This window comes from Pseudorca crassidens, chromosome 7 (genome assembly GCF_039906515.1).
Source record: "Pseudorca crassidens isolate mPseCra1 chromosome 7, mPseCra1.hap1, whole genome shotgun sequence".
In the NCBI taxonomy this organism is placed as follows: Eukaryota; Metazoa; Chordata; class Mammalia; order Artiodactyla; family Delphinidae; genus Pseudorca; species Pseudorca crassidens.
The window spans coordinates 99,766,073-99,785,907 of NC_090302.1; the positions used below are offsets into that span (position 1 = coordinate 99,766,073).

The window sequence follows — 19,835 nt, forward strand, 5'->3', positions numbered from 1 at the left end:
AAGGAGAGGAGGGGAGGGGGGCAGAGGGAGCCTCCTGGTACCCATAATCCACTCCCTTCACGTGACCCCAAGAGACAGGAGGGTCACGTTACAGCAGCTCAGAAGGGACCTGCAAAGTCCCAAACCTGACACTCATCTGAGGTCTGGCAAGAGGCCTCCAGCCTCTGCTCCATACCTCTTAGGATGGGGAACTCCCTACCTAACAAGGTGACTCGTTCCAGTTGGCAACAAGATCACAGAGTTAGTTACAGGCCGAGGTAGTACTAGGACTGCGGCAGTATTAGGATGTAGTATGACTCCTAATCCGGGACTCTTTTCACATGGCTCTATTTCTTCCACGTATTGAGCAACAAGTTTGGAGGACCCAGAGTCTGCTGGAATTGGGGACCAACAGGTGGGAGGCTGGGACAGGTCGTCCCTATCTGCCCAGTGTCTTCCCAGGGCATCTCAAAGCTCCAATCTCTCTCCCTCTCTCTCTCACACACACACACATATACACACACAAACACACACATATACACACACATACACACACATAAACACACACATACACATAAATACACACAAACACACATACACACACATAAACACACACACACACACTCCTCCCACCACTGGCACCTGTGCTGCGAGCAGAACATCCCTCTCTCCTGGGAGTAGCCGTGCCCAGCCCTGCTTCCCCCTCCTGCCCCCTTCTGGAAGCCTCCTTCCCTCCCCAGCTGCGGGACCCCAACTCCACACCGCCTTCCGTGGCTCTTCTGGCCACACCGCTCCCCTTTTCTGAATGGCTGCAGCACACAGTATAATCCTTACAACACTTAATTAAGCAGGGCCTCCTCTTCATGTTAAATGTTTCCACAGGTGTGAGCCTCGTCTCCCCAACACGCTTACAAGCTCTCTGAAGGAACTCATGTTTACCGTGCACCTGTGTGCCCAGCCCTAGGCTCACTGCTTTTCCTGCTTTATTTCACTTAACCCCATAATCTCAATCTCAAGCTCCGGCCTCTCTCCCAAACTCCCACATACACAATTCCACTTGCCTGTTCCAAAGGCTTCCCAACAAACAAGTTCGAAACCCAAACATCTCCCCTCTATGCCCAGACCCCCTCCTCCCTTCCCTCAGGTAACGGCTTCGCCAGGCGGCCGGCCACCAAGCCAGAGACTGCAGTGTCCGCCTGGACTCCTCCCCCCTCCCTCACTGTCCGTGTTCAGCAAGTCCCTGGGAACCGACCTCTGAAGGTCTCAGACCCAGCCCCTCCCCACCCACCCTCTGCCTCAGCCTCCTGATCTCAGGCCCCATCACAGTGTGTCCCCAGCAGGCCCCCCGGTCTCCAGCCGCTCCCTCCTCTGATCCATTGTACACACAGTGGCCAAAGGGACCTTTCTAAAGCACTAACTGTACTGTGTCACTCTCTTGCCTAAGACACTTCATGGCTCCCATTGTCTTCTGGAGAAAATCAGACTCCTTGGCAAAATGCACAAAGGTTTTAGGAGCTGATTCACCCTTGCCTGGCCCCCCTTTCAAGACACACATTCCCCCTGCGAGGACCAGAAGGGCTGCCTGCTAGAACAGGCCTGCCTACTCCTCCTTCAAGCTCGGCTCAGATACCTCCTCCAAGCCGCCTTGCCCGACAGCCCCTGCCAGCCTCGGGGGCCAGCCCTCCCCCTCCCAGCTGGCACAGCCTGGGGGCTGCTTGGGCAGGCCGGCAGTTTATCTCAGCATCTGGGCTGATGAGCACCTGGAAATGGAGCTCCATGGAAGTCCTGGGGAATGGGTGACCAAGCTTCCATGTGGGCGTAACCATCCTGATTTTGACAAGGAGCACAGAGGCTGCGTGACGTTAAAGAACCAGCCTGAGGTCTCACAACTGCCTACGCAAGGATCTGAAGCCGGGGCTGCGACTCAAGCCCCTCTGAAGAACATTTCTGGGGAAGCTTTTCTTGAGCACGTCGCAGTGCTCAGAGACCACCCCCAGCCCACCAAAGGCTGAGTGATGGAGAACTCGCGCACTCAGGAGGACTCCTGTTGGACCAGCGCAATGCACCTTGGGCCAGGCAGGGTATGAGCAGCTCTCCCCAAATTTCCCTCTCGCTCCGTTTGAGGATCTTACTGTTCCTTGGTGCTTAATTCAACGTCCTGGTTCTACTCTAGGTGGGAGGGTGCCCATGGTGCTCCGCTATGCTTACCCACCTCAGAGACCCTGGGATAACAGAGGCATGTGCAGGTCTCCGAGCATTCCAAGAGAGCCCCCAAAAGGGCCCTGAGGAGGACAGCTGGCCCCAGAATACCAGGCTAATGCTACTTAAGAAGAAGCAGGGCAGGATTCCTCACCTCTGTGGGTACCGCCCCAGGAGGTCAAAGACCACGTCCTGGCTGGCTACAGGAGAGGTCACATCCCACATCCAGCACGGAGAGGAGGTCCAGTGCAGGGAGCCTGGGGGCACCTCTCAGGCACTGCTCAGCCTGTTCTAGGAATCTCCTCAATGAAGAAGGCTGAAAAAGCAAGGCTCCTCCTGGCAGCCCCAGAGCCTTCTTCTCTGAGAGGGCGGGCCAGCTAGGTTGCTCAGAAGAGCCCAGAGCTTAGAGAAAGGTCTCTTCCCACATTGTAAAGAGTCTCTCGGCCATGGCTGGAGAAACTGAGTCTGCAGTATCCATATCGTGGTCCCTGAGAGCCCAGGGAGGACATGGGAGGAGGGGATGCTGAGGTCCTCATCCCACTGCAGTGTATGCACTAGCATCCAAGACCATCAGGCACGTGTGGCCCATGCTACGGGCTGTCCCAAGGCTGCACGGCCTCAGGATCCAGACTGACCCTGGCCGAGGGTGTGCTCCCAGGACCTGCAGAGTGCCATGACGGAGCCCCTGGGTTGCCCATGCTGGCAGGACCCCCAGCCCACACTTCCCAAGGCCAAGCCAGTGTTGAGTTTTCCTCAGCTCTCTCTCCACTGAAGGGACAGATGAGCAACTTCCCCACACTGGATGGGTTCCTTTTCCATGAGGATATTTCCCAGGAAGCTCTGACCAACCAACTTACAAACATTTCTTTAGCTCTGATCAGGTTTCTTTCTTTTTCTTTTTTTTTTCGGCCATGCCACTTGTGGGATCTTAGTTCCCCGACCAGGGGTTGAACCCAGGCCCTCGGCAGTGAAAGCACAGAGTCCTAACCACTGGCCCGCCAGGGAATTCCCTCTGGTCAGGTTTCTGTAATCACCACTTCATCCAAACTGCTTTTGAAGAGGTCACCAACGCCTTCCACTTTCCCAAATCCAACAGTTACCTGGTGTCTTTACCTTTCCAGACCTCTCAACAGCGTCGGGCACAGCTGTCCACATCTTCTTTTTCAAAACTCTTCTTTGACTCCTGGGGCGCCACAACAACACCCCCAAACCCTTACCGGGCATTTACAGGGGAGCCAGGCACATTCTCAGGGCCTCCTCTCATGCTGGCCTCTCCCTAGGAGAACCTACATATTCCCTTGGCCTCAACCACCATAAGTATGTTAATGACCCTCAGAATGTATAACTCCAGTCAAGCTCCAGATGGGAATGTCTCAAAGGCATCTCAGAATTAACGTGCCTAGAATGGAACTCCTGATTTATCTCCCCCTCCAAGCCTTCATCATCTCAGAAAGTGGCACCATTGCCCACCAAGTGGCTCAAGCCAGAAGTCTGTGAGCTCTCCTCGAGTTCCTCTGTCTCCCTCGCTGCCACATCAAGGTACATCATGTCCATCTCCAAACTATCTCAAATTTACCCACTTATCTCACTCCACACGGCCAACCCCCTGGCCTGGGCTGCCGTCATCTCTGATCTAGTATACTGAAATAACCTCCTCCCTGGTCTCTCCGAGGTCATTCTTGCCTTCTCCCTTAATTCTCCACCCAGTAGCCAGAGTCATCTTTTTATGTCACAACTTCGATAATGTCACTAGCTGGCTTCTAAGTGTACTCAGAAGAAATCCAAACTCCTTGCCCCGGGCTACACGGTCCCGTGTGACCTGGCTCTGCCTGCATGTCTCTCCCGAGTCCCCTCTGCTCCAGACACGCCAGCCCCGTCACTGCCAACGCCAATGCCAAGCTCCTCTCCTCCCCCCAACTCTTGCGCATGATACTGCCTCTGAGTGAGATGGTCTTTCTTCTACCTGGCTTACTTCTGGCTCCTCGTCCTTCAGGTCTCAGTTGAAATGTCATCTCCTCAGATACACTTTTCCTGACTGCTCTGCTCAAAGAGGTCCTCCCTCCTTCCCCCGTTATATTCTCTTTCTACATCCTGCTCATGTCAAAGATGTTAACCATAGGGCTTCCCTGGTGACACAGTGGTTGAGAGTCCGCCTGCCGATGCAGGGGACATGGGTTCGTGCCCCGGTCTGGGAAGATCCCACATGCCGCGGAGCGGCTGGGCACGTGAGCCATGGCCGCTGAGCCTGCGCGTCCGGAGCCTGTGCTCCGCAACGGGAGAGGCCACAACAGTGAGAGGCCCGCGTACCGCAAAAAAACAAAAAAAAAGATGTTAACCATATACTTGTCTGTTTGCTTGACTATTGTCTATCTCCCCCATCAGACATAAGATCCAAGGGGACAAGGACCGTTTCTACTGTTTCTCCAGTAAGTATCTATATCCAGTGTTTAGCACAGTGTCTGGTACACTATAAGTATCCGTTAAATAAATTAATCAACATTATACATATATGTGGCAGTGCATATACATATTATATACATATAAGAATATTAAAAACAGAGACCTAGTTGGGAAGATAAAGTATCAAAGGAAAGCCACTTGATTAGTGCCACAGGAAGGATGCAGATGAGTTCTAGAAAGCATCATTGGAAGGAGAGGCTAAGAAAGGGCTCAGGGAGATGAGAACCAAACAGGCTTTGAATGAAGTGCAAGTCTAGGTGCTACAAACTGCATGTGTCCCCCCACTCCAAATTGATAGGTTGAAACCCCATCCCCCAATGCAATGGTATTTGGAGGTGGAGTCTTTGAGAAGTAATTAGGTCATGAGGGTAGAGCCCCCGTGATGGGATTCGTGCCCTCATGAAAAGAGGAAGGAACACCCAATCCCTCTTGGCACGCATACAACAAGGAAGCCACGTGAGGAAATTACCCCAAAGAGGGCCCTCGCTGAGAACCCAACCATGCTGGCACCCTGATCTTGGACTACCAGCCTCCAGAATTGTGAGAATAACATGTTTGTTGGTTAAGCCCTCTGGTCTATGGTATTTTGTCAAAGCAGCTCCAGGGGACACCGACAGTAGCAAAGAGAAAGCCCAGGTCACTGAATGGAAGCAGAAATAATCAAGGAGCCTGGTGAACGAAGTAACATCTGGGTAGCTGAGAGCACGCCCCACCCTGTGCGAGCAAAAACACACCCAACCCTGACCAACTTGTACTCTGATTCTCTCTGCATAAGCAGCATCCCCACGATCGGTCATTCCTCCTTCCAATCAGCCAGGGATGGAGTGGGTTCTCACACAGAACTCCACCAATGGGAGCCTTGGCTAGGCAAGGGTGCACCTCATCTCTCTGGGGTGTGAGCTTTATGGAGCCCAGGTGCCCAGAGAGCAGCCTGGCTGGGAAAAGGTAAAGGCACTCTACCCAGCCGTGCTGACCTCCCTGTAGCAGCCAGAGCAGAAAGCCGTATAAACCCTATCTTGCAAACTAACTATCTAGGTTGCAGCTTCTCTCTGTGTTTATTCTCCCAGAGCTTTTAGTAATGTTCAACATTCCAGCCTTGTGTCAATTTGCCACAGGAAATTCCAAGAGGAAAAATCTAGGCACCCTTGGCACAGAGTTCAAGGGTAAACAGGGCCTCTACTGAGGCTAGTAGCAGAAGCCAACATGGGATCATCAAGGGGAAGATGGGTCTCAGGGTCTCTGGCAGGACCGAGGATCCCATGTCCCTCCCCACAGAGTCTCCCCCCACTGCAACCTGGTTAAGTCTTCTTCAGGAGGATGTGACTTCTTTACCCCATGGCACTCCTGGGCACAGCTCTGCTCTGAAGACAGATAGGGCTGCTGGGTTCTGAGCTCTGTTTGAGGCCAGACGGGCCCCTGAACAAAGTTCATCTGTCTGTGCCTCATCTCCCCCAAGAAACAGCTGCTCTCTGAGCCACCAGAGTGACCCAGGGAAGGCCTGGTAGGGAGCAGAGCAGAATTGGGATTTCAAGAGAACTTGAATGGAAATGCTATCATCTGGTTCATTGTGTGGTTCCATTCCCCTTGCAGAGGCAATCACCACAGTGTCCAGTCACTGGACTGGGAGTCCCCTGAGGGCAAGGGCCTCTGCCTACTTCATTAACTCTCTAATCTCAACATGAGGCCTGGTCCAGAGTGGACAATCAACAAACAGTGGTCAAATGAATAAAGGAATGGCCCCAAGACCCCCATTCCTCCTGCTACTGGTGAACCACAGGTCCCAGGAATGACTAGCTGGGTTCTAGCAGGGCACCCATTCTGCCCATTCCATGCCAGTGGCAGACATCACTAATCAATCACAGCTCTCTTTGCTATTGAGCCAGGAGGCAGATTCACAATCCTTCAGACAGCCAGTCCAAGTTGGCCATCTAGAGATGGCAGAGATTCTTAAGTTTGGGGAGGTCAAAGAATCCTTCAAGAATCTAATGAAAGCAACAAGTTCCTCTTTAGAATATACACGCAAAACTTTACATCTGATTTCGAGATATTCAAGATCCTCTCCTTTAAAAGAAGTAAAGGCATGGAAGCCCCAAGCCTGTACTCAAATAATCATTTGCTGCCCTTTAGAGAAAATCTGCTGAAAACATCAGCCAGCAGATTCTAGAGCCCAAAAGAAGCTGAGGGACAGCCCCCAGGAGCCAAGAATCAAACCCAGACCTGTCCACCCACACTGCCTACAGACACCAGACACGCCCCAAGCTAGGCAAGGGTGGGGAGGGGGCTTGCTGAAGGGATGCCTCCCCGCTCCCTGCAGACAGTTGAGAGGGGAGACACCAACCCCTCTGCCTTCCCAGCAATCCTCTCCGACAAGGACAGTGTCCATGGCACAAAGGAGCCCAGGCAGCCAGGGTAGTCCCAGGCTGGAATCTATTTATGCACATCCTCGGCACCCAAAGGTTAACATACAGCCCGAGATATGGCATAGGGCCAGCACCGAGTTATTTATATCCTCTTGGCCGACCAAGAGGAACAGGGCATTTTAGCGGGCCTCTCCAAATGAGGCCTGGAGGGACACAGTTTACAATACAACACAATCATCACACACACACACACACACACACACACACACACACAATCTGGACCATCCTTGCAATGAGTGTAAGCTTAGAAAGTATAAACCAAAAGATTACATTTAAAAAAGAAGTAGGTCATGGCTCACTGGGGGGCTGGGGTGCGAGAAATTAGCCAAATTCCATGGAACCATTCCAAGAGATTCTCCAGGCTTTCCAGACTCCATATCAGACGGCTTTTAAAGGAAAAGCTTCTCCTGGTCCTAAATCCACCGCCCTAAAGGCCCGTGGGATGTGAACCAGACAAAGGCAGAAGGCAGGGCATGGGCTCCCGGAGTGCAACTTCAAGAAGAATCGGACCCACGGCTTGAGCAGGAAGCTTCCACTCTCAGAGGTTCCCTGCCTTGGTCACTGACCCCAAACTGATCCTGGTCCAAAGAGCAGGAAGAGGGTTCGGAAATGCTCCCAATACCCACAAGGCCCCCCCAAAAATACCCTTCAAATCCCTCTGCAAACCCCTCTGCTTTGTGCTTAGTAACATTCGTAAGACAGCACAGCAGAGTCTGTTAAGTATCACACGGGGCTGTACAAGGCCTGCCGCTAGGTGCGCTGCACAGCACGTCAATGGGCTTGCTTTAATGGAGTGCCGTGGGGCGGGGGTCTGGCCGAGCTGTCCCCCAAGGAGTCCTGGGCCAAGATTCATTCGGGGAGAAGCCTGGGCATAGCCGGGCCAACTCCCCAAGCTGAAGGGCAAGGGGGGCCAGGCAGGCCCAGTGAGGTGCAAACTGGGCACTATAGCCCTGGAGGGTGGAGCGTGTTCTAGGAGATGCCTGCAGACAAGGGCCTCGTTCCCAAAGAGTCAGCCCAGAGAGGCTCTCCCGTGACCCCCATCAAGGCCAGCTCCATCCACTAAAGTATCCAGGACAGGAAGACTTGGGGAGGTCCCCCGTTCCTGCTCCAAACACCATGGCACTGGGTCGTCCCATTTTCACAGACAAGATTTCCACCTATGGTGGCCACCCTGGTAGGCAGAAACCTGGAGGAAACCAAGGCCAGGAGGGAAGGGAGAGTGCCCCTTCCTGGGCGTAGTGGAGAACTGCCTGTTCTCCAGAGGCCCCCTCCCCAGCCACCCATCACCTCCCGGGCTCCTCCATGGACCAGAGAGACAGGGTCCAGGCGTCAGTAAGTCAAGCCCGCAAGAGCATGGAAGGAAGTCGGCTCCTCTCCATCAAAGCTGCCCTTCCACATCATCTACCCTGACGAGGGATCTCTGGTCATTTCCTCTTGTAGCAAGGGCTCACCTCTCTAGGAATATGACCTCAAGTGGAGGCGCAGGGGAAGAAGGCAGATGGGAAAGCTGCTTGTGATAGACTCAGATCCAAAGACCGGGAAGGGGTCCTTGGAAAATGGGGAGCATCCTTGTTTGATCAGTGAAGAAGCAGCCCGGGCACACAGAATGAAATGGTCCATCCAGGATCACGCGGAAGACCAGGGGCAGGGTGAACACAGAAGGCAGCTCTTGCAGCTGCGGGGTTACCATGGCAAACACCTCCACCCACCTCCCACTCTGCATCACAGACAGAGCTTCCCAAGGACACTTGGCCACACTGTAACAAGCCCCCAGGTCCTGCCAGACTCACCCTACACTCGGGTTCTGCCCTCACCCCTCGTCTTCCCACTTGCAGGACCATACTTTAAATCTGCATGGGGATGGGAGCTGGGTGGGATGGGAGTTGGGGGAGATGCATTAGAGGAACGCCCTGGTTCTAGACCAGGAGCTCAGCCGGCCACATCCAGGATCACCTGGAACTTCCTACGCAAGACCCAACTCAATAATCCAGACACAGCACTGTCCTTGAGTCCCATGGTTGCTGTTATTTTTTTTTTTTAAGATTTTTTTTTTGGTGTGGACCAATTTTAAAGACTTTATTGAATTTGTTACAATATTGCTTCTGTTTTATATTTTGGTTTTTTTGGCCGCGAGGCATGTGGGATCTTAGCTCCCCAACCAGGGATCGAACCCGCACCCCCTGCATTAGAAGGTGAAGTCTTAACCACTGGACTGCCAGGGAAGTCCCACTGTTGTTTAAATTTATATCAGGGTGCATGGCACTCACAGGCTTGGCTCGGTGCCTCTCAGAAAACTGTCAGCCCTTAGGTCCTGGGACGCCTCATTCTTGACGCTCCCAATACTTAGTTTTGTTTAAACACCTCTGGTTCTACCATGTGAAGCTTCTGCCCCAGCTCTCCTGTTCCTAACTCCCCCCATCTCCGAACAAACGAAAACCCCTCTGGCTCTTTGAACAGACACAGATGTTCTACAGGCCACCAAAACCACCCTGCTCCACGCTCTCCAATCTCCTTAGGAGCTGCACATGTTGTCCTCCCTTAAAACACCACTAATAAAGGGTGTTCACAAGGCTGCTCTGCTCAGGACCCCTGCAGAGACGTCCACCTGAGGTTTTGATGCTGGGCAGTGGTGCACCTGGCCTTGGTCCTGACACCCTGGCTTGTGGTCACTGAGCCTGGACTCAGGCTGGCCCTCCAGCCCCTACAGTCCCTCATCCATCCTGTCACCCCACATACACCGTTTGTTGTGCAGCCTGACCAGGTCAGTTTAGCATTTAGGACAAGGAGAAATGCATTTCCATCCAAGAATTAATAGGCTCCTTCCGTCACGTTTGGGGAGTGACATGGCCCATCCCGTCTTGGCTTTCTCTCAGCTCTCGGGAAGCTGAGCCCCAGCCCGACAGACTCCAGACTTCCTTTTGTGGGCCCTCAGTTTCTAATATTTTTTTGCCTTTTTCTTTTGGCTGCGTTGGGACTTCGCTGCTGCATTCGGGCTTTCTCTAGTTGCGGTGAGTGGGGGCCACTCTTCGTTGCGGTGCACGGGCTTCTCATTGCAGTGGCTTATCTTTGTCACGGAGCACGGGCTCTAGGCAAGCAGGCTTCAATAGTTACAGCTTGCGGGCTCAGTAGTTGCGGCACGTGGGCTCAGTAGTTGTGGCACACGGGCTCTAGAGCTCAGGCTCAGTAGTTGTGGCACACGGGATTAGCTGCTCCACGGCATGTGGGATCTTCCCGGACTAGGGCTCGAACCCGTGTCCCTGGCAGATGGATTCTTAACCACGGCGCCACCAGGGAAGTCCCTCGGTTTCTACTTTTAACCATCCTCTTGTAGTGTGCATATTGTATTTGAAATCACTCCCATTGTTTTTGTAAGCAATAAGGTATGTTTCTTCAAGTAAGCAAAAGAGAAGAGCCCACTTTCTTCAGGCTTTCCCAGTCCTGCAGGGATCAGCCCTTCTCCGAACTCCAGCTCATTTTCCAAACCAAGGTAGTGCCTCCTCTTCAGCCACAGAGGCCCTGAGCTCCCCTCCCTCTGCAGCCCCATCCTCCAATCCCCGCCACAACCCCCAACCCCATTTCTCCACTCCAACCTCTTTACTGAGCTCCAGGCCCACAGGTCCAAATGCCCCAGACATTGCAACGGGGGTGGCAATGGTCCCCCCCGCACCACCATCTCAGATGCTGCACACCCCCAGTGCTGAATGATCCATCGCCCCAGAATTATTCACCCGGTAAACATGGTGGCCACCATTCATGTATCCATTCAAGTAATGTTCATGGAGCGCTCGCCATGCGTCAGGCTCTATGTGCAGGACCAGGTGCGGAGTAAACAAAAGAGAAATGCCTCTCCCTCCAGGGAACTTTCAACCAGTCCCCAGTCCTGTCAAGTCTACTTACCAATCATCTCTGAACTGATACACTTCTCCCCATGCCCACAGCCACTATCTTAGTCCAGGCCAGTGTGCTACACTGGGAGGAAAGCACTGGAGATCGGATCCAGCTCTCAAATGCATGAGCTGTGTGACCTTGGGCAAGTTACTTTCTACGACCCTGATCATTTGACAGATAAAGACAATAACAGTACCTACCTCATAGCCTTGTTGCAAGGATTAATGAGATAAACCATACAATAGACCAGTGTCTGGGGTCCAGTAAGCAATCCCTGTCTCCCTAGCAGCCTCACCTCTGGCCTTCCCACCCCGTGGCCCACACTCCACGTGCACCCACCACCTGCAGGTGCCCAAAATCACAGGCTCTCTCCTACCCTCCAGCCTTTGCATATTCTTTCCCCACATACAAATAACACAACAAATAATTCTGTGCAAAAGATGTTTCCCGCATCCATACATCCATCTAACAGCTGCCCACCAACAACATGTGGCCCCATTACATGTTCCTTTTATTTGCATGCCAGACTCATTCCCTGGCTTTCTCCTTCTCATGTTCCGAGGTTCAGCTCAAGGCCCCGTCCTCTGGAGCCCCAGGTTGAGGCAGATGCCCTTCTCCTGTGCACCCTCCTCTGGGAGCCCACAGCCCTCAGCCCACTGCATTGGGATCCCTGCTCCCCCTGTCTGTCTCCCTTCTGGGTGCTCCTTGGAGAGCATCGTGTTCACCTCTGCATGCCTGAGCCTTAGAACCATGCACTGGATGCAAGAGAGGTTCAATAAATGGTTAATAACAAACGAGAAAAACGGAAGAATCACAGAGGCAAATTTCAACTCACTGTAACAAAACAAACCTTCCAAATAATTAGACACTTATTAAGCAATTACTTTATGCCAAACTCTGCACTAAGCTTTAACACATATGTCTTCTAATCCTCACAATAATGCTGTGCCTTGGGTATTTTTATTTCCATTTCATGGGTGAAGCGATGGACACTCAGGACATTTAAAAAGCCTGCTCAAAATCACACAGCTAGTAAGTGGAAAAGTCAGGATTCAAACCCAGGACCATCAGAGTCCCCATGCTCCACCAGCACTAGACGAGCTCAGCTGTCAGTGTGGAAGGAGCTGCCTCTGGGATGTGCAAGAGCCCTTCCATGACAGCCACAGGACCTCACTGGGATAATGGGTGGGCTTCCTTTAGAAGTGGACCTAAAGTCACTGAAGGTCCCTTCTTACTCCAGGCTCTAGGGTCTATGATGTTAAATTAGGAGCTCCTAGGGTGGTTCATCTTGGTTTCCCCCATGGTGCTTAGCCTGAAGCAGGGCACACAGCAGGCGAATGATAAACCTGTGCTGAATAAATGAATGGACAGATGAATGAACGGATGAATAGATGGATGGGTGAATGGATGGATGAATGGATGGATGGATGGATGGATGGATGGATGGATGAATGGATGGATGGATGGATGGATGGATGGATGGATGGATGGATGGATGGATGAAGGAAGGAAGGGAAGGACGAATGAATGAATGAATGACAATTTGTTTTGCACATGTCCGAGTCACCCTCTCTTCTGGGCTCAAGATCCTAACCCAGCGAACTCGGGAATGTCGAGCAGGCAGAGCACCCCAGCCGACTCCCCTCAGAGCTGCAGCGGCCCCTACCTGCAGAGGTGGTCCGTCCGGCACAGGCTGCGGAGGTCCAGGCAGTTGGGCTTCTCCTTGTCCTCGTAGGAGCAGCTGGGCAGGATGGTCTGGCGGCGGCGCTCAGCGCACGCCTGGTCCTGGCAGGAGCAGAAGAGCATGCGGTAGGTATACTCGCTGGGCACGCGGTCAAAGAACTGGCGCAGGGCCTTGTGGCACTTGCGGCGGTTGCAGCGCTCAGTGGGCGAGATCTCGCGGTTGCAGATGGAGATGTAGGAGGAGCGCAGCTTCTTGCAGTTGTCATTCAGGTTGCAGGCTTTGGCGGCATCCAGGCAGTGGTTGCTCTTGGCGCTGACTGCCGGGTCTGCCCCTGTCCCTGGAGGGAAGGAAGGAGGCAGTCAGCCAATGCTGGGGACACCCCCCAGGGTCACTGTGCTCTTGGACTCGGCTTGCTCATCTGTGAGATGGGGATCACTTAGCAGCCCTCCCGCCTAAGGCTGTGATGAAGATCAAGTGAGTTAATATGCGGGTCCACTGAGCAAGCTGTACGTACGGTGCGCTTTTAGGATGACAACTATTAAACCAAAGTCTTATTTAAAACTTATTTCAAAAACAGTATGAAGATTCCTTTAAAAAGCTAAAAATAGAGCTACCAAATGATCCAGCTATCCCACTCCTGGGCATATAACCAGAGAAGACGAAAACTCCAATTTGAAAAGATACATGCACCCTAATGTTCATAGCAGTGCTATTTACAATAGCCAAGACATGGAAACAACCTAAGTGTCCATAAACAGATGAATGGATAAAGAAGATGTGGTGTATATAAACAATGGAATACTACTCAGCCATAAAAAAGAATGAAATAATGCCATTTGCAGCAACATGGATGGACCTACAGATTATCATACTAAGTGATGAAAGTCAGAGGAAGACAAATATTATATGATATCATTTATATGTGGAATCTAAAAAATAATACAAATGAATCTGTACACAAAACAGAAACAGACACAGAAGACAAACAAGACCAGAGAGAAAAGGGGAGGGGGAGGGATAAATTAGGGGTATGGGATTAACAGACACAAACTACTATACATAAAATAGATAAGCAACAAGGATTTACTATATAGCACAGGGAACTATATTCAGTATCTTGTAATAACCTATAATGGAAAATAATCTGAAAATATATACATATGTATATAACTGAATCACTTTGCTGTACACCTGAAACTAACACAATATTGTGAATCAACTATACTTTGATTTAAGAAAAAAATTATCACAAGACCAAAAAGCAAGCAACTAGGCGTTCGTGGCCCTGTTCACAAAAGTGGGAAATGGGGAAACAAAGGGACTGGCTCAAGAGCACACAACTGGATGGCCATTGATGCAAGATGGGTCCCCGGGTCCCTGGGCACCCAAGGTCGCACATGTGAGCAGGGCTTCCGGTCAGGGAGCACTGCTGGCCCTTAGGAAGTTCCCACTATGGGATCTTCAGCAGCCAGGGTACCAACAGCACCACAGCCACCATCCTCACCCCCACCACTGTGACCACTGAAACTGTCCCCACACATTTCAAAAGGCCCCATGGGGTGGGACTGCTACTGCAGACACTTAGTGCAGCCGGGACCACTGAAAGCAAGCGCTGGGCTGGGAGCCCTGCAGTGTGAGGAGGAGGCTGAAGGCCAGCCTCAGGCTCCAGCAGGGCTGAGCCCTTAATCAAGCAAAGCGCAGATGAGCTGGAGGCTGGGACCTTGGCATCAGAGCCGTGGCTTTGAGCTTCATGCCACTGCCTGTGGAGCAAAACACCTCGGTGATCCCGGGAACTGTCAGGTTCCTTCTGTGGTGTCTGCCCCAACCCCCAAGTCTCAGCTGTTCTGAGGGGAACACATGGCACAGGGACCCCCCCAGCCACCAGCCTACTCCCACCTGCAGAGCACCTCTTGTCCATCCTGATGACAGAGTAGGGAGGCAGGAATTCAGTCTGCACAGACCCCTCACCTGCCACCCCATGACATTCTGGTGAGAGCTGGGTGGGAGATCTTCTAGCACACTGGCAGCAAACCAGAGCAGGAGCCCAGATCTGGCCAGCACCGTGGTGTACCAGGGAGAGCCACCGGCTTAGGTCCTAGGATGGATGCGCCATGGTCTCTCATTCATTCCTCATCCACCCAACAAATGCTTTTCAGTATTTCTTGAGCACTACCCTATCCACGTGAGGCCCTGCCCCACAGAGGGTGGGAAAGACTAGGGTGTGGCCACGTCTACCCTCCCATGGCACTTCCAGCACAGGTCCCAGTGTTCCGATCACCTGGTCATTAATGATCTATCAAGTCCCGCCTCTGCACAGCCCTCTCCCTGCCAGGTGCTGGGCTGGACCCGTACATGTAAGAGGAGCCCCTTCTCAAAGACCTCACAAATCTAGCTAGGAAACGAAGAGGCAGAGCAGCGGAATGATTAAGACTGGGCATCCTAAAGCTGAGGCATCTGCATCGATTACTCATCCTGCTGCTTATCAGCTGTGTGGCCTTGGGCAAGTGGCTGGACTTTCCTTCGCCTCAGTCTCCCCGTCTGGAAAATAGTACCTACTTCATAGCGCTGCTGTGAGCATGAATGAGCTCATTTTTCTCTCTCTCTCCCTCGTCTACTAGATCATCCCCATCTGCTATTACATTGCCCATCTTTAAGTGAAAAAAAGAACTTCTCGTGACCACACGCCCACTGCTAAGCTACCACCCTATCTTTCTGCTCCTCTTTAAAGCAAAACCCCTCAAACGAGTCATCTATATCAGTAGTCACTTTCTCCCCTCCCGTTCTCTCCTGGACCCACGGCAGCCTGGCATTTGCCTCCTTCCTTGGCAGTGATCAGAGGCCCTGGGGGTTCCTCCTCCCCTGCCCATCGGCACACTGGACACAACTGGTGGCTCCCTCAGCCCCCCTTTTCTCACAGCCTTCCTGCTGCCTCCCTTTGCTCTCCCTCCAGGCCTGCTTCGCTGGTTCCATCTTCTCCACCAGGGCTCAGCCCCCTTTCCTCTATATGCACCCACTCCCCAGGGCCTCCACTCATGCATGGCCTTACACACCATCAATACGCTGTCGACTCCCAAATTTATATCCCCAGCCAGGTGAGGGACCTGCACTCTGAACCCCAGACTCATATGTCCAGCTGCCTGCCCATCAACTCCACCCGAAAGGCTATCACCCACATCTCAAACCACACCCCACGTTCCCCCAAGGCTGCCCCCCACCCCGGGTCTTCCTCATCCCTCTGAAAACAACTCCAGCCTTCCAGTAGCTCAGGCCAAAATTCTTGGTCCTCCCTTGACTGCTCTCTTATCCACAGCAGAAAGACCTGGGAGAACATACCCAGAATCCAGCCACTCTCACCACCACCACCGTCCCCACCTCGGTCCAAACCATTGTCACTGTGTACTGGTAAAGGTCTCCTTCCCAGTCTCCCTGCTCTGTCCTTTTGCCTCCCACCCCACAGCAATCTTCTCTCATCACAGCTGGAGTGAACCTTCTAGAACCTAAGGCAGAGATAATGCTCCTGGGCCCCAAAGCTTCCAGTGGCTTCCCCATCTCATTCAGAGGCCTTGGCAGGGTCCACAAGGCTCTATATGTGTGCTGTCCAATATGGCAGCCATTACCTCATGTGGCCATCGAACTTGAAATGGAGCTAGCCCGAAAAGAGATGTGCACACCAGATTTTGAAATCTTAATGAGAAAAAATAATAATGTAAAGCATTTCATTTCAAACAATGTTTTACCTGATTACATGTTGAAGTGATAATATTTTGGATATATTGTGTTAAACAAAAGTATTTATTAATTTAACTTGCTTCTTTTTAACTTTTTTAATGCACCTATCAGAAATTTTAGAATTGGTGGGAGGGATAAATTGAGAGACTGGTATTTACCTATACACACTACTATATATAAAATAGATAACTAATAAGGACCTACTGTGTAGCACAGGGAACTCTGCTCAGTAGTCTCTAATGACCGATATGGGACAAGAATCTAAAAAAGAGTATGAGATTAGTTCAAGATGGAGGAGTAGAAGGACGTGCACTCACTCCCTCTTGCGAGAGCACCGGAATCACAACTAACTGCTGAACAATCATCGACAGGAAGACACTGGAACTCACCAGAAAAGATACCCCACATCCAAAGACAAAGGAGAAGTCACAATGAGATGGTAGGAGGGGCGCAATCACAATAAAATCAAATCCCATAACTGCTGGGTGGGTGACTCACAAACTGGAGAACACTTATACCACAGAAGTCCACCCACTGGAGTGAAGGTTCTGAGCCCCATGTTAGGCTTCCCAACCTGGGGGTCCGGCAATGGGAGGAGGAATTCCTAGAAAATCAGACTTTGAAGGCTAGCAGGATTTGATTGTAGGACTCTGACAGGACTGGGGTAAACAGAGACTCCACTCTTGGAGGGCACAAACAAAGTAGTGTGTGCACTGGGACCCAGGGGAAGGAGCAGTGACCCCATAGGAGACTGAACCAGACCTACCTGCTAGTGTTGGAGGGTCTCCTGCAGAGGCAGGCGGTGGCTGTGTTTCACCGTGAGGACAAGGACACTGGCAGCAGAAAGTCTCGGAAGTACTCCTTGGCAGGAGCTCTCCCAGAGTCCGCCATTAGCCCCACCAAAGAGCCTGGGTAGGCTCCCGTGTTGGGTTGCCTCAGGCCAAACAACCAACAGGGAGGGAACCCAGCCCCAACCATCAGCAGACAAGCAGATTAAAGTTTTACTGAGCTCTGCCCACCAGAGCAACACCTAGCTCTACCCACCACCAGTCCCTCGCATCAGGAAACTTGCACAAGCCTCTTAGATAGCCTTATCCACCAGAGGGAAGACAGCAGAAGCAAGAAGAACTACAATCCTGCAGCCTGTGGAACAAAAATCACATTTACAGAAAGATAGACAAGATGAAAAGGCAGAGGACTATGTACCTCTGGCCAAGGAACAAGATGAAGGAACAAGATAAAGGAACAAGATAAAAGGAGGAACAAGATAAAACCCCAGAAAAACAACTAAATGAAGCAGAGATAGGCAACCTTCCAGAAAAAGAATTCAGAATAATGGTAGTGAAGATGATCCAGGACCTCAGAAAAAGAATGGAGGCAAAGATCGAGAAGATGCAAGAAATGTTTAACAAAGATCTAGAAGAATTAAAGAACAAACAAACAGAGATGAACAATACAATAACTGAAATGAAAAATACACTAGAAGGAATCAACAACAGAATAACTGAGGCAGAAGAATGGATAAGTGACCTGGAAGACAGAATGGTGGAATTCATTGCCACAGAACAGAATAAAGAAAAAAGAATGAAAAGAAATGAAGACAGCCTAAGAGACCTCTGGGACAACATTAAATGCAAGAACATTTGCATTATATGGGTCCCAGAAGGAGAAGAGAGAGAGAAAGGACCTGAGAAAATATTATAAGAGATTATAGTCGAAAACTTCCCTAACATGGGAAAGGAAATGGCCACCCAAGTCCAGGAAGCACAGAGAGTCCCATACAGGATAAACCCAAGGAGAAACACGCTGAGACACATGGTAATCAAATTGACAAAACTTAAAGACAAAGAAAAATTATTGAAAGCAACAAGGGAAAAATGACAAATAACACACAAGGGAACTCCCATAAGGTTAACAGCTGATTTCTCAGTAGACACTCTACAAGCCAGAAGGGAGTGGCATGATATATTTAAAGTGATGAAAGGGTAGAACCTACAATCAAGATTACTCTATCCGGCAAGGATCTCATTCAGATTCGATGGAGAAATCAGAAGCTTTACAGATGAGCAAAAGCTAAGAGAATTCGGCACCACCAAACCAGCTCTTCAACAAATGCTAAAGGAACTTCTCTAAGTGGGAAACACAAGAGAAGAAAAGGACTTACAAAAACAAACCCAAAGCAATTCAGAAAATGGTAATAGGAACATACGTATTGATAATTACCTTAAACATTAATGGATTAAATGCTCCAACCAAAAGACACAGGCTCGCTGAATGGATACAAAAACAAGACCCATATATATGCTGTCTACAAGAGACCCACTTCAGACCTAGGGACACATACAGACTGAAAGTGAAGCGATGGAAAAAGATATTCCATGCAAATGGAAATCAAAAGAAAGCTGGAGTAGCAATACTCATATCAGATAAAATAGAGAATAAAGAATGTTAAATGTTTAAAATAAAGAATGTTACAAGAGACAAGGAAGGACACTACATAATGGTCAAGGGATCAATCCAAGAAGAAGATATAACAATTATAAGTATATATGAACCCACATAGGAGTACCTCGATACATAAGGCAACAGCTAACAGCTACAAAAGAGGAAATCAACAGTAACACAATAATAGTGGGGGACTTTAACACCTCACTTACACCAATGGACAGATCACCCAAACAGAAAATTAATAAGGAAACACAAGCTTTAAATGACACTATAGACCAGATAGATTTAATTGATATTCATAAGACATTCCATCCAAAAACAGCAGATTACACTTTCTTCTCAAGTGCACACGGAACATTCTCCAGGGTAGATCACATCTTGGGTCATAAATCAAGCCTCAGTAAATTTAAGAAAGTTGAGATCAAATCAAGCATCTTTTCTGACCACAATGCTATGAGATTAGAAATCAATTACAGGGGGAAAAAACGTAAAAAACACAAACACATGGAGGCTAAACAATACGTTACTAAATAACCAAAAGATCACTGAAGAAATCAAAGAGGAAATCAAAAAATATCTTGAGACTAATCACAACAAAAACACAATGATCCAAAACCTATGGGATGCAGCAAAAGCAGTTCTAAGAGGGACGTTTATAGCAATACAAGTCTACCTCAAGAAACAAGAAAAATCTCAAATAAACAATCAAATCTTATACCTAAAGGAACTAGAGAAAGAAGAAAAAACAAAACCCAAAGTTGGTACACGGAAAGAAATTATAAAGATCAGAGCAGAAGTAAATGAAATAGAAACAAAGAAAACAATAGCAAAGATCAATAAAACTAAAAACTGGTTCTTTGAGAAGATAAACAAAATTGATAAACCACTAGCCAAACTCATCAAGAAAAAGAGGGAGAGGACTCAAATCAATAAAATTAGAAAAGAAAAAGAAGTTACAGCAGACGCCGCAGAAATACAAAGCATCCTAAGGGACTACTACAAGCAACTCTATGCCAATGAAATGGACA

The 19,835-nt window shown here is 50.1% G+C and overlaps 1 protein-coding gene across 3 annotated transcripts in view; it reads right to left on the reverse strand.

Annotated features, from left to right (window-relative positions):
- Window positions 1-19,835, reverse strand: part of GFRA2 (GDNF family receptor alpha 2) — a 96,735-nt gene that overhangs the window by 43,382 nt on the left and 33,518 nt on the right. For all 3 annotated transcript variants that reach the window (XM_067745070.1, XM_067745067.1, XM_067745069.1), the window contains exon 4: window positions 12,613-12,967. In XM_067745070.1, the coding sequence (XP_067601171.1) occupies window positions 12,613-12,967 (355 nt within the window). The remainder of the gene's footprint in view (window positions 1-12,612; window positions 12,968-19,835) is intronic.